Below are 13,832 nucleotides of genomic sequence, written 5' to 3' on the forward strand. Positions count from 1 at the left end.
CATCCTAGATCTGAATGAATGAAATATTCTTGTTAAATACTTGTTCTTTACATAGTTGAATGCGCTGAAAACAAAATCATACAAAATTATCAATAAAAATCAAATGTATTAACCCATGGAGGTCTGGATTTGGAGTCATGCTCAAAATAAAGGTGGAAATACACAGTAAAAGCTGATTCAAGTTTGATGTAATATCCTTGAATCAAGTCCAAATGAATCAGTGTTGCTTCCTATGTGGACAGTTTGATTTCACAGAAGTGTGATTGACTTGGATTGTGTTGTTTAAGTGTTCCCTTTATTTCTTTAAGCAGCATACATATCCACACTGTACATATGACAATGCACGCTTTTGAATCTTTGAATAAATGACCAATAGTTTATTTATTATTCTTTACCGAAACTCATTTCACAATAGCATAGGTATGATTGAGATTCAACCTTCATTAAAAAGCCAAGGGTGTCAGTCGCCTCTCACGGTGGATGGGAACATGTTCTTTCCTTTGACTTAAGTATTTCTTCGAGCTGTTTCTGTATGACTGGCTACTGTCAATGATTTGCACCCTGGGAAGTGAACTGTGTCAACTCCCCAAGGGGCTTGTGGGATATGCAGGATATAAACCTGACATCAGTTACTTGTGACCTTGTGTGCAGCACAAGCAGTACAGACAATGAATGAATGAATATGCGAGCTAATCTTGGATGCAACTTGAAAATGGTTCACTGATGTGAATAATTTGGCTGGAGAAATTCCTTGGCTTTGTCTTTTTCAATGAGAAACACATTTGAATTTCGACAAACATTCTCTCTCACAATACTGGAGCTTAGCTGGTGTCATTTGGAGTTAACTCATGAATGGTTGTATGGATGAGAGGGTGAATGGTTGTATATGGTTCAATATGGCCTGTAAGTGAAACGCTACATGGTTTTATGTCTCCATATAATGTGTGAATGAGAGGGTGAATGGTTGTTTGTCTCTATATGTGGGTCTATGATTGACCCTGACTGCAGGATAAGCAATGTAGATAACGAATTTATGAATGAACAATATGTCCCTCTTTCTGTAGCTTTTAGTTTGACATCAACTTTTAAGTTCATATTGCTATTCTTCTTTCACGCAGCCCATTAACACTTGCTTTTAAACCGTCTTTTTTCTCGTAACACATTTCTCTGCAGCAGCTTGGCTATATGTTCATTTTCTTTTTCCATGAACACCTCCGGGTTTGTAAGTTTGAATTTGCTTATTGCATTTTGGATCATTAAACTCCAATATCTGTTTTATGTTCTTAAAGGATGTCCCCACCAAAACAAAATAAAAGAAAATAAAATTCAATAAAATAAAATAAAATTAATAGAGCCTTTAAAAATGTAATATATATGTCATTTATTATGAACTTAATTAATGACAACAATAACAATAATAATAGTAATAATAGTAAAATACTTAAATGGAATGTGTTATGATGCAAAATGTATTTATTTTAACTTGGGATGTTATTAAATTGGGACAGATGAGAATGACCACATGCCTCAGTGGGTTTTGTAACAGGGCCTGGGCCAAAAACTGGAAGGCAACACACGAAGCAGGAACAGGAGGACAATACACACACACACACACACACACCATCACACACACAATGAATGTGAATTCATTTGCAAGAATCCTACTAACATAAAGCCTGCTCACAGCGGTGGTTATATAAAAGCACAGCTAAAAGTGGGACTTTGTAGATGAGTAGTAAGGCGTAGCAGCGATAGCAGGCTGACCTGTTGGGGCGCTTGGATCATGTTGCCGTTACGGCACAAGGCCGGACTGATGTCTTCATGGACGCGGTCTAACAGCCACAGCAGGAACTCCAATGCGTCGTGTTGAGAGTTGCCGTGGAACTGTGACCCATACTTGGACACGACAGCCTGGGGAGAGGGAATGATGAAGAAATGACATCATTGGCAGAGTTACTGTGATGATGAACGAGATTCTCACAAACTCGTGATATTGCATTTCCATTACTCTGAGATTTTCTTCACTGAACAAAAAGAGGCGGGAGTCTTATTTCGACTCATTAATCTCCAAGTCCTGGTGGGATAGCTCATTCTACCGCGTTTGAATTTTCTTCAGTAAGGAATGGGCAGAAAACGGTGGCTCCAAACATAAAGGCCCACTGTCGGAGTTCAACCAGGGACCTTATCGCTGTTGACAAATGTTATAGTCAGTAACTCTGACAACGTGTCTGAATCAAAAGAACTCCTGGTAACTTTTGGAAGTCAAATTCAAATCTTCTCGCACCTACATCCTTTATCAAACATGAACCTCGGACACGTCGATGATCAGAAGAATCCACCAGTTCCTTTTGGGTTCTTCACGTTGCATCTCTCCTACCTTCACCCAGCTGTTGGTTTGGTCCGAACACGCAGCACACCCTGAGCGATCCCATCGCAATTGGATCACAAATGCTTTGCATTTCGCCGCTCCTCTACTCTCCGCTCAGTCACGCCTCCTTAAACACTCTTCTGATCTCAGTATTTCAAGCTAAAATCCGATTACCGCCAATTGTTTTCTTAACATGCTTACCTAATGGGCAACAGCTAAATTTGGATTTTTCAATAAGACATTTCAGATGGTATTAGCAGTATACCTGAAAAGGGCTGTGGGTTATTTTAGTTCACACGGAGTTCAATGTGACTGCAGTGTTGAATGGCACACTGCTAATGTGGGCATTAAACAAATAATATGAACCACAGCCGGTGGTGTGTTATCACTAGCTTCGTAATCTACAAATAAGGGATATCTCAACTCGACCGCGACAATACGTTTTGAGTGCGCGTCCAAAAGACTCAAGCACACTCGAAACCACGTTCCCCCTTTGCTTCATCTAAAAAGAGAACCGGGATCCAGTGGGAGCGAGAGCTGATTGGACGGGCGAGTCAGGGTCAGCGTTGCGGGGAAAAAGCGAGCGGAAAATCATAAACAAAAAAAGATAACTTTTGATAAAGCACTACACCTTTTAATCTTCTTCTCTGAATTTGATCTTGAAAGTGACACTGAAGTTCTCTTTACCTTGAAGACCTCATCACGAACAGCCTACGTTTATAAATTGCTTTTACACCTAAAGCATTTTAAAGTAAAGATGAATCCATTAACCTCCCGATTGCTGGTGGACTTGCTAAACCCTCCAGAGCCCTCATCTAGATTATTCTATTTACTGTATTTGCAGAAGGGTGCTCTTGCTGCTTTTTATCATCTTCTGCAGAAAGCAAATTCAACATTGTCACCTTCTTGAAATAATAGCCATTTTTTGCCTTTTTTTTTTTTTTGCTAGAATTACCTCCTTATTCAGCATGTGGCTCAGCTTTTTGTGTTTTCTGAAAAAAAATAAGAAAGTGACGATATTTGAGAACCTGTGTGAATGGATGCCTTTTAAATGCTCAGGTTATCTTTATATGACAAGGATGCAGTCGACCAATCGTTCATCCATTTATTCATTATCAATAACACTTATCCAGCACTGAGGGTCGTGGGAGAGGCTGGCCAAATATAGAGACACACGACCTTTCACTCTGCGTGCACGTCTGGGATTTTTAGGGTCTGTGCTGTATGCTTTTGGGTTGTGGAAGAAATCCCGCAAAAGAAAAATACTCAAATGCAGAGTTCAAACTGAAAAGTCGGACGGGTTTAACCAGAGTCTTAATGGAGTAGCAACGTGCTCCCGCCAGCAGAACGACAAACATCGTCAATTCCCACCGGCTGGCGCAACTAAGCGCGCAAATGCCGCATGAACGGACTCAGAGACGGCCTCTTTCCCAAAGCACATAAACCCCCACGCCACACACCTCTAGACTCTTTTTCCCATCTTCACTCAAGTGCAATAACTCACATTGTATTATTTATTGTTTTTTATTTATATCTACATGCTTAGTCAAGCATGTAGTTGACCAGTGCTATATACCTCATCTCAGAATGTTTACAAGAATATAACTGATTGTTCCAGTTGCACATCTCGCTTTACTGCATTGTTTTCTTTTTATCATTCATTATTTGTTATTATATTGTGTCGTATTTTGTTGCGTTTTACCTTCTTTTGTTTTTGCTTGCTACACCATGGAGCAACACTGCAATTTCATTGTGTTTTGTAATGCAATGAGAATATAAGGCAATTCTGTTCTATTCGATTTTAATCTAGATCAGACGTTAAAACACAATCGACAACCAATAAATGAACTCTAACAAAACTGAAAACGGGAAACCTGGCAGACAAATAATCACCTGAGTGGTGTTGGCTGCAGAGACCGCATTTGGTGGTGGTATGGATGAATGGGAAAGGCGGAGGACGTCCCGATCAATGTGCACCGTCCAGACAGAGGAGCGGACTGTGGCGCTGTGGGCAGAACAGCCCGGCTTGGACAATGTCAACTCCCTAACATATCACAGCCGAGTGGAAAAGGAAAAGTGATGGACTGAAATAGCAGAGGCTCTGCAAATACCCGCTGCCTAAATTGCAGAAAGAATCTAATTGCAGTCTTGTAAATAGTGACCCTGTAAGATTCACAGTCCGGTATGAGACTAGGCTGAGACTTAAAACTCTCAAAACTAGTCTTTAGATGTGAGCAGGTGTGAGATGATAGGTTTCCACAAGTCTTTTGGAAAATCTCTTAAGATTGTATGGGTGGCATTAGATGTATTTTTTCCACTGAGTGACACAAACTGAAAATATACGCTGAATGTGTGACCAGGGGAAAAAACGTGGATGAAATTGGAGCATTTCTGATCCATTTAAAGTCTAATCCATGAGCACAGCAGATTGTATTTTCTTTGTCACTGTCATTGAACCTGTCACACAGCTTACACTATGGGCTCATTACTACACATTTTTAACATTGCTAACCTTATAAATACCTATGAGCTGTTTTGACTATAAATAGAAATTCTTAACGTATACAAGATTTTGGCAACAATACCAGACTGGCCAGACACTACAGATAAATTTAGCCCAAAAAATGATTTGTAGGCATGAAAGGTTTTTGACCATGAGAGCGTGGGACATGTGGTAACTAAACACTGCTGTGCAGATAGTCAGTAGAGTGGTGTAATAACAGTAATTACATAGTAATTGTCCCTGCAAGACAAGTGAGGTGAGAGAGGTGTTCATTAAATTTTCTCTCTGACACGATGGCCATTGGACCCTCGGGAGACGAATGTCTGTTTGGCCTCGATGTTTCCTAAATCATGTATCCAGAGCGTGAGAATAGAAAATGGCCCCTCTGTCCTCTACAAGACCATAACCAACTTTTCAATTTTTATCTAATTATAAAACTCATTGATTTATCATCACCTTTACATAAAACTAAAATATAAAGCTTGTTTTTGCACATCTATATGTGTGAGAACATTGTTGCATGTCTATGTTATTTGAATGAGTTTTTGCATGTGTATATGATCTGTGAGTGAATTTTTGCATGCAAGTGTGATGTGTGAATGAACAAGTTAATTTTTTCTTATCTATAAGTGTCAATGTGTGAGTGTATTTTTGCATGTCTATGGTGTGTGAATGAATGGGTGAATATTTGCATGTGTATATGATGTGAGTGATTTTACACATGTATATATGATCTGTGAATGAATGTTTGCATGTCTATGACGTGTGAATGACTGACTGATTTTTTTGCATGCCTATATATGTGAATGACTGAGTGAATTTTTGCATGCCTGTATATGTGAATGACTGAGTGAATTTGGCATGCCAGTATATGTGAATGACTGAGTGATTTTTTGCATGCCTATATGGTGTGTGAATGGCTGAGTGAGTATTGCATGTTAATAAGACAAGTGAATGAGAGAGTGAATGGTTGTTTGTCTCCATAAGTGGCCCTGTAATGGATCCAGGCCAGGTATCCACCACCCCATCGACCCTGAAGTCTATGACAAGCACTACACAGAATTAATGAATTATACAGTATTCAGGGCTTTCGGCTGACCCTGTCAATATATATTTTAGGTTGCAGACACAAGGGGAAAATAATGAAGTGTACCTGTGTGCAACTCTTGCCTAGATGCCGTCACAATAGCATATTCAGCCTCTTAAATATGGTCGTCAATCACACACCCTTTGGTAGAATTACACCCATGCTCATGCATGTTTTCAACAATTCCTGACTGTCTTGTAATCTCTTGTGCTGTGGAAACAAACAACCTCTCCAATGGGTATCTGTCTGGGTTTCAAGCTTCGCCCCTGTCCAGCAAAATTCTGTGCAAACACGCCACCCTGTTGCGGCGGCGGTGGCAGGGGGTCTCCAGATCAAAAGACCACATCTGCTCCCCATGTAGGTTTGGAGGGACTCAACCTTCACGACCGTTTTCGCCACCATCGCCATAAAACAAATTGTGTAGTGATAATTTAGGCATGCATTTGAAAAAGCGTCTTTTTCCTTTCACCTCCATTGTTGCCAGGTGGCAGCGGAGCCAGCCCAGTGCCAGGCATTCAGCAAGATTTGTTGTGTTTTTTTTTTTTTTTTTTTCTCATCTGACTGCAGCCAACTCACAAATAATACTATTCCATAGAACTTTTCTTTGTAAAACGAGGATAACTATTCTTGCAGCTGTAACACAATGCAAGGTTTGTTTTGATTTAAATATGTAGCATCATGTCCTATATATAGTAAAATAAAATAATATACTTAATATGTTCAGTCATTCATTACTAGTGCTCTTCCTGGCCTCAGGATAACGGGGAGTTGGGGGGTGGGCTGTATCTGTATTAAAACCTCATCTGAATAAAAGTGGAGTTTGTATTTTCCACATATTTCTGTTGTAAATGAGAAATCGTGTTCCTCCAACCCAAAAATAGACGCTTCTTCATGTTCCCCGAAAAACAACCATAAAGGGGTGCCTAATGCGTCGATGTGTGACCCTAAGGGAACTTTCACCGTCAGACTGCATGCAGAGACGTACAACTGTTAGCTCTCATTTTCACACCAGACCCCTTCCTGAAGAGGGGTCTGGAGCTTATCTCAGCTGTCATCGGGCGAGAGGCGAGTTTCTTCTTGGACTAATCACATATAGAGATAGACAAACATTCATTCTCTCATTCACACATATGGGCAATTCCAAGACTCCAACTAACCAACCGTGTGTTTTTGGACTGTGGTAGGAAACTAGAGAACCCAGAGGACACCCAAGCAGACACAGGGGAGAACACGCAAACGACTGTGGCCAACTATACTTAAGAAACTCACCATACCCTCTATCATTTGAGAATAGGATGTTTTGCTCTTTAAATCTTTTAGGCAATCTAAATATTTGTGGGGAAGTAAAGTGAGGGATGCGTCAGACAGTGGCTGGTCGCTGTGCTCTCCTACACTCATGCGGGGTCAATGATAAGCAGTTCTAGCTTGTAGTTGTAAGAAGTCATACAACAGCTATGTAGTTGTTGTTCAGGCCTTTTCTCGGGAGGGGGGGGGTTGGCAAACTAGAATTAGAGATTTAGCAACTTGAAATTCACAATGGTTAGTGCCTCTGCCTCAAAGTAAGAAGGTCTCTGGTTGCATCCCGGCCGCGGGCCTTTTTTGTGTGGGGTGTCTATGTTCTCCAAAAACGATGTCCAAAAACATCCAGGGGATACATTGGGGAGACCCTGAATTGTCCAAGCATGTGAATGAGAGGGTGAATGGTTGTATGATGTAGCCCTGTGATTGACTGGATGCGAACCCTGTCTCTCGACCAACGACAGCTATGATAGGCTCCGGCTCCCCCACCACCGTGAACGCAGGAAAATCGGTACAGAAGAATAAATTAAATTCATGGTTTATTCCTTTTCAAACATCTTTCAAAGAGATGTAGGTCTTTTGATGAGGTAAACAAAGATTTGCAACTTCTCCAAGGTCTCTCTCACTAATATCGCAGATTAATTAATTCATGTTTCCTGCGCTCTGGATCAAGGCTGCCTATTCCATCAGCTGACGGGCCAGAGGTGGGGTTCACCATGTCAGTCGATAACACGGCTAAATGTAGGGAAATACAACCAATCACTCTCTCATTCACACGAGAGAAAAACTGTCAGTCATTCATTCACATGTCTAGAAGATTTAGGGACGTAGTGAGAGGAGATATGAAGGTCGTTGGTGTGAGAGAGGAGGATACAGAGAATAGGGTTAGATAGAGAAGGTTGATTCGCTGTGGCAACCCCCGAAGGGAAAAGCCGAAAGGCGAACAAGATTTATTCAAATGTCTGGACAATTCAGGGTGTCAGATAAACCTCCTGCACGTTTTTGGTCAGCCAGAGGAAACCGAAGAGAACCCTACCAGACAACACGGAGATGCCACGCAGAAACGCCCCCCTGGCAGAACTGAACCGGGGACCCTCTTGTGGGGCAAAAGCGATAACCTCTGCACCACGTCTCGGTAAAACAAATGACCTTACCGGTAGTTAGAAATGAAATCACATACAGGAAACAGGAAAACATGCAACAGAAAAGTTCATGACATTCAAGTTCAAATCCTTCTATGAATGAATGAGTCTTATAGTTCACAGCAGCAGCAGCAGCAGCAGACGTTACTAATTGCTGTGTCTGCTCTGTCTGTCAAACTTCTGCGTGTTCAACAGGTCGATAGGAAACCTCATCGAGTCATACGAAAAGATCAAGTCCAGTTCCAGAGACCTCAGGTCGTCAAATATCCAATGATCTTCAGGCACGTTTGGGAGAACTTTCATCAATGTGTTAGTGAGTGTGTGAATCTGTAATTGCTATGTATGATATTAGTTTTTCTTTCTTAAATCATGTGCAATAACACTGTCAACATCATGGGCTAAATTATTTTTAAAATCATGTGCAATATTAATCTCAGTTCCATTAAATTCAACAATATGCGCAATATATTTGTCTGTCATCTACTGTAACATCATGCTTTTATAAAGGTTTATTTTTATTGTTTTTATTTTTATTGCCTCTTTGAAATCTGTATTTTGTATATCTGTCTTTGTCTGTATGGTGTCCTTGGGTGATGTGATGTGATTATTATTATTAGTAATAATAATAACAATAATAATAACAATTATTATTATTGTGTTTATTGTCATTATTATCATTATTATTATTGTTACAATGTGCTGTATATTCACTTTCACATGCAATTTTACTCCTCACTTTTCAATTTTGGAGCCATCTCATCTTATCTTATCTTATCTTATCTTATCTTATCTTATCTTATCTTATCTTATCTTATCTTATCTTATCTTATCTTATCTTTTCTTATCTTACCAAGCGCTTTAATTTGCGATTTGAGACAACATGTTTTACTTTCATTTGTAATAGTAGATATTACATTGTGATAAACACCTACCTGGAAGATTTGAGGCTGTAAGTCATTTCTGAACAACCGGGCAAGGTATAATATTAGCTATTACTGCCTGTTCATGCCTGTCCCTCCCAATCCTCCTGCTCTGTCACACTCCTGTTTTCAACCAATCACTCGAGGCAGAAGGCGGCCCACATTTAAAAGAGATCTGCATTGGTCAAAGGACAGTGTTTCCTCGCCACCGTCCACAAGTGCCTTTCTCATGGGTGAATGTTGGGTCTCTGTAAATCATCTGAAAGAGCATGGTCCAGACCAGCCCTGTATGGAAAGTATCTTGTGACAACCATGTCGTGATTTGGCATCATATAAATAAAATCTGATCTGACGTGGACAGGGGTGAAAAAAAATCTGTAATGCCACAAAGTACAAGTGTCTGCAGGCTTTTACAAAAATCTGATATTCATGCACACCCATGAACGCATGATTTAAGGCACCCTTCCATGTTCAATGAAGCTGCACGGTTAAATCAAGTAGCGCGTTCACACTCAAACTTGTCAACGAGAATGTTGACCATGTGGACTGGAGAAGGATGTTTACGGGAAGAATAAGCACACCGGACGGGATATGAAGGACACGATAAATCGAGCTTGTGATCTGTCTATAATCCACTTTTGCAGAGTTATCAGTCATAATCTGCTGCTTATCTTATCTGAGACACCTGTCCTCCTATTACATCTATGCTACTTCTTCTTAAGATTTTAATAGTGGATATACCTCCCTGATCACTATTTCAGAATCTTCATACTACTCCCCTTTTTTTTAAATATTACTTGACTAATTCATCAGTTTCGGGGGGTTACCTTGAAGTCCACGGACAGCTGCGGGGTGTAGTCCAGGGTCCACAGGGCCCGGACGAGCGACGCCAGACGCTCCGTGACCTCGCCGTTCCCGCCGGTCTGCGCCCCGCGGAGCGCGTATCCCCGCAGGCCCAGGAACTCCGCCAGCAGGTCGGTATTGCTCAAACACTGGACCGCGGCGTTCATGAAACACGTGTTGCCGTGGTTTTTCAGCCCCAGGGCGCCGGGAATCCGACCCCCGTAGCGGCGGAGTGGCGTCTCCCCGCGGGGAGCCACCGCTTGAGCGCCCGGCGCGTCCCTCGTCCCCGCGGCCACCTGCGCGTCCGCGGGCGTCTTCGCGCCGAGGGCACCGGGGTCCCCGAACCCCCCGTCGTCGTCGTCGTCGTCCTCCGCCCCGCCCCGTGCGTCCTCCGCTCCGAAGTGGGCCAAAGTGGTCAAAGTTTTAAAGATTCTGCTCACTAAGCCGCCGACGGACTTCGGCGATTTCCCCCGGAAAAACCTGCCGGCTCTCGGCTTCGTCGGCGTCGACGATGTCAGCCTCTCCATGGCCGCCCGCTTCCCCCAGTCTACGCCAACATTAAATGATTCCTACACCGGCGTGTCACTCCTCCGCGAGTGACACCGCACCGTCCCCGTCCACCCCCACGCACCACCGGCCTCCCATCCCGGCTGCTAGATGGAGAGGCGCCCGATGGCGACGCCGTCGCCATCGCTGCGGGACGGCGCTCTGTTCCCGGCACTCATCCCCATCTATCCCCGGTGCTTAGTGGAGGCTTCCATTATCGGACCCCATCGCGACACGCTCCCGCAAGACGAGCCTCGCAGAGCGTCGGGCTGCTCTTCCCCGTACTCTCCTCCCCTCTCCTCCTCTTTTCCTCTCCTCTCCTCTGTCCTCGTCTCTGCTCCCTTTCGAACTTGGCCTGCCTGTGATTTTTTTTTCTTGCCTGCCTCCTCCCACTTCCAACGCACATGTACCGGATACGGACGATCCTCCAGATGTTTGAATACGGCAGGGTATCATGGTGTGGCATGGCATGCTCAAAATAACAAAAAAAAAAAAAAAAAAAAAAAAAGCAAAGAAAAAACCCCGTGATATGACTTACATATCCCAAAGTATTTGAAAGTGCAAATAAATACTTTCAAAATCATACGCAATACATTTGTCTATTATCTCATGTAACGTCCTGTTTATACAGTTTCAACCACTTTGTCACTTTTATTGTTTTATTTTTCATTGCCTCGTTTGAATCTGTATTTTTTGGTATTTTTTCATATCCAATGTTCGGATATATTTATATGGTATTCTCGAGTGATGCATACAAAGTTTTAAATAAAATAAAATTATTATTATCATTATTATTATTATTATAATTATTGATGTTGCTGTTATTATTATTATTTTTACTATCACTGTCAGGTGCAATGTTACTCTCCACTTCTCAGCATTATATCCTTCGGGATTAAAAAAAGTTTTTTCTTATCTTATCTTATCTTATCTTATCTTATCTTATCTTATCTTATCTTATCTTATCTTATCTTATCTTATCTTATCTTATCTTATCTTATCTTATCAAGCTTTGATTTGACACGCATGTTTTGGTTGTACTATTACGTCTGTAGTAGGTATTACATAGTATGATCTGGAGAATTCAAGGCCATAGGTTGTTACTAGTTTACGAAAGTTTACTGAACTACTGGACAAGATATCATTTTAGCTAATACTATGCAAGTGTCATCACTTCTGTTATAATTAGATCATCCGTGTCTGTCCTTCCAAGCCATCTGGCTTTTTCACACTACCGTTTTCAACCAATTGGTCGAGGCAGAAGGCCACCAACATTGAAGTTATTTAAATTTGAAATATTTGCTATGTCTGCCGAGCTTATGTGTGTTCAACAGGACAATGGGACATCTCACTCATTCACAAATCATATAGAGACTTACAACCATTCACTCACTCATTCATACACCCACTATAGGCATACAACCAGAATGTTCACAATTACCGTATGTACACATACGTATATGAGAGAGACAGTGGATTGATTGGAGGCTGTAAATTGCCCAGACGTGTGCAAGAGAGTGTTAATGGCTGTGTGTCTCTATAAACCTCATAGCCCGCAGCGGAAATTCATCAGCTAGGCCTTCAAAGGTATTTACTAAAGGTTACGGTGCCTTGGATTATCCTCCTCATTCCTAGATCATGAAGTAGAGGCGAGCAGCATGGTTTATCCCACGCAGAGAGAGATAGGCTTCGCAACACGTGGCTGACTTACAAAGCCTAGAAAATATATTTTGACCGACTCCACCATTTCCCTGAAGGAAGACGAAAATGGCAGTTTTCTGGGAAACTACTCTGTAAAAGTAACCCTGGCGACCCAGATTTCACCCTGTGGAATAAACCATATGGATAATGAATGAAAAAAAAAGATTTGAATTGGAATGTATACATATAAGGATATATATATATATAAAATCAGACGCTTCTGTTTTTCTTATTTCTGTTCACATGGTCTTGAGTGTATTGTGAAAGAACTTTTTTGTATTTATTTATTGTTCATATTTTAAGTACAATTAATCACTGTAGTGACACATCTGTACAGAAATATTTCTTATTCTTATTCTTATTCTTATTCTTATTCTTATTCTTATTCTTATTCTTATTCTTATTCTTATTCTTATTCTTATTCTTATTCTTATCAATCATCATCATTATCTATTATTATTATTATTATCATTATTATTATTATTATTATTATTATTATTATTATTATTATTATTATTATTGTTGTTGTTGCAGTTTTTGTTTCTGGTAATTTCTTTGTTCCACTGCAGTCTTCCAAAAATAATCAAATTTTTTAAGGGAGAAAAATATGTGAGCTGAAGCTCCCACAGAAGATGACCCTTGAACTCAACATACCAAATGTCAGGATTGTAAGATATAATGCGTACGATATCAGATACATATTTTGGGAGATTTCCGAGAGCTTCTCCTGTGATTGGAAAAATCAGATCACCCCTCTGCAAAGTCCAGGGAGTTTTTTTTTACCCTGAGATGACATGTCTTTCAGAGATAATTACTGCTGCATTGTGGACTAAGAGGAATAAATATCTTTAAGTCTATTTCCAGCAGCAAAGATTGCACACTGTATTCAACGGAGCGACTGCTCCTGATGGACACACACACACACACACACACACACACACACACACACACACACACACACACACATATATACATACAGAATTTGATGGGTAAAAACATGCTTGTTACAGGATTGTGGTGGGTTGTGGTCCATATTTATGACTTCTAATAAATAATATATGTAATATCTCATATGAAATGTCTACTCAAACTAAACAAACCATACATCCTATGATGTAAAATGTTCCAGTTCCTGCTAGATTTCAAGGGAAATATAAATTACAATTTAACATGGTTTGTGAATAAATAAATATACAAAGCTGATAGATTGGTTGATTTAGTCTTGACAAGCCGATACATGAAATTAATTGGGTCATGGCTCTCTCTAGTGGTCAAATGTGAGCATGGCAGTATTTTCTAGCTCGGACGGTACTGCATGTGACAGTAAAACTAAGCCAAAAATCATCTATACTTATACTTAACTTTCTTTCGTCTGTATATGATTGCATGTTATGTGAAGAAGAAACCATTTTCAATTTCTTTT

The 13,832-nt window shown here is 40.7% G+C and overlaps 1 protein-coding gene across 3 annotated transcripts in view; it reads right to left on the bottom strand.

Moving 5' to 3' along the window:
* Positions 1-11,139, bottom strand: part of usp43b (ubiquitin specific peptidase 43b) — a 65,998-nt gene extending 54,859 nt beyond the window's left edge. For all 3 annotated transcript variants that reach the window (XM_086170438.1, XM_086170437.1, XM_086170436.1), the window contains exons 1-2: positions 10,147-11,139; positions 1,765-1,911 (exon numbers count right to left, since the gene is read on the bottom strand). In XM_086170438.1, coding sequence (XP_086026564.1) covers positions 1,765-1,911; positions 10,147-10,689 — 690 coding nt within the window. In that variant the 5' untranslated portion in view covers positions 10,690-11,139. The remainder of the gene's footprint in view (positions 1-1,764; positions 1,912-10,146) is intronic.
* Positions 11,140-13,832: the final 2,693 nt, after the last annotated feature.

Source organism: Fistularia commersonii, chromosome 23, assembly GCF_037954325.1.
Source record: "Fistularia commersonii isolate RoL2024-O1a breed Wild chromosome 23, RoL_Fcom_v1.0, whole genome shotgun sequence".
Taxonomy (NCBI): Eukaryota; Metazoa; Chordata; class Actinopteri; order Syngnathiformes; family Fistulariidae; genus Fistularia; species Fistularia commersonii.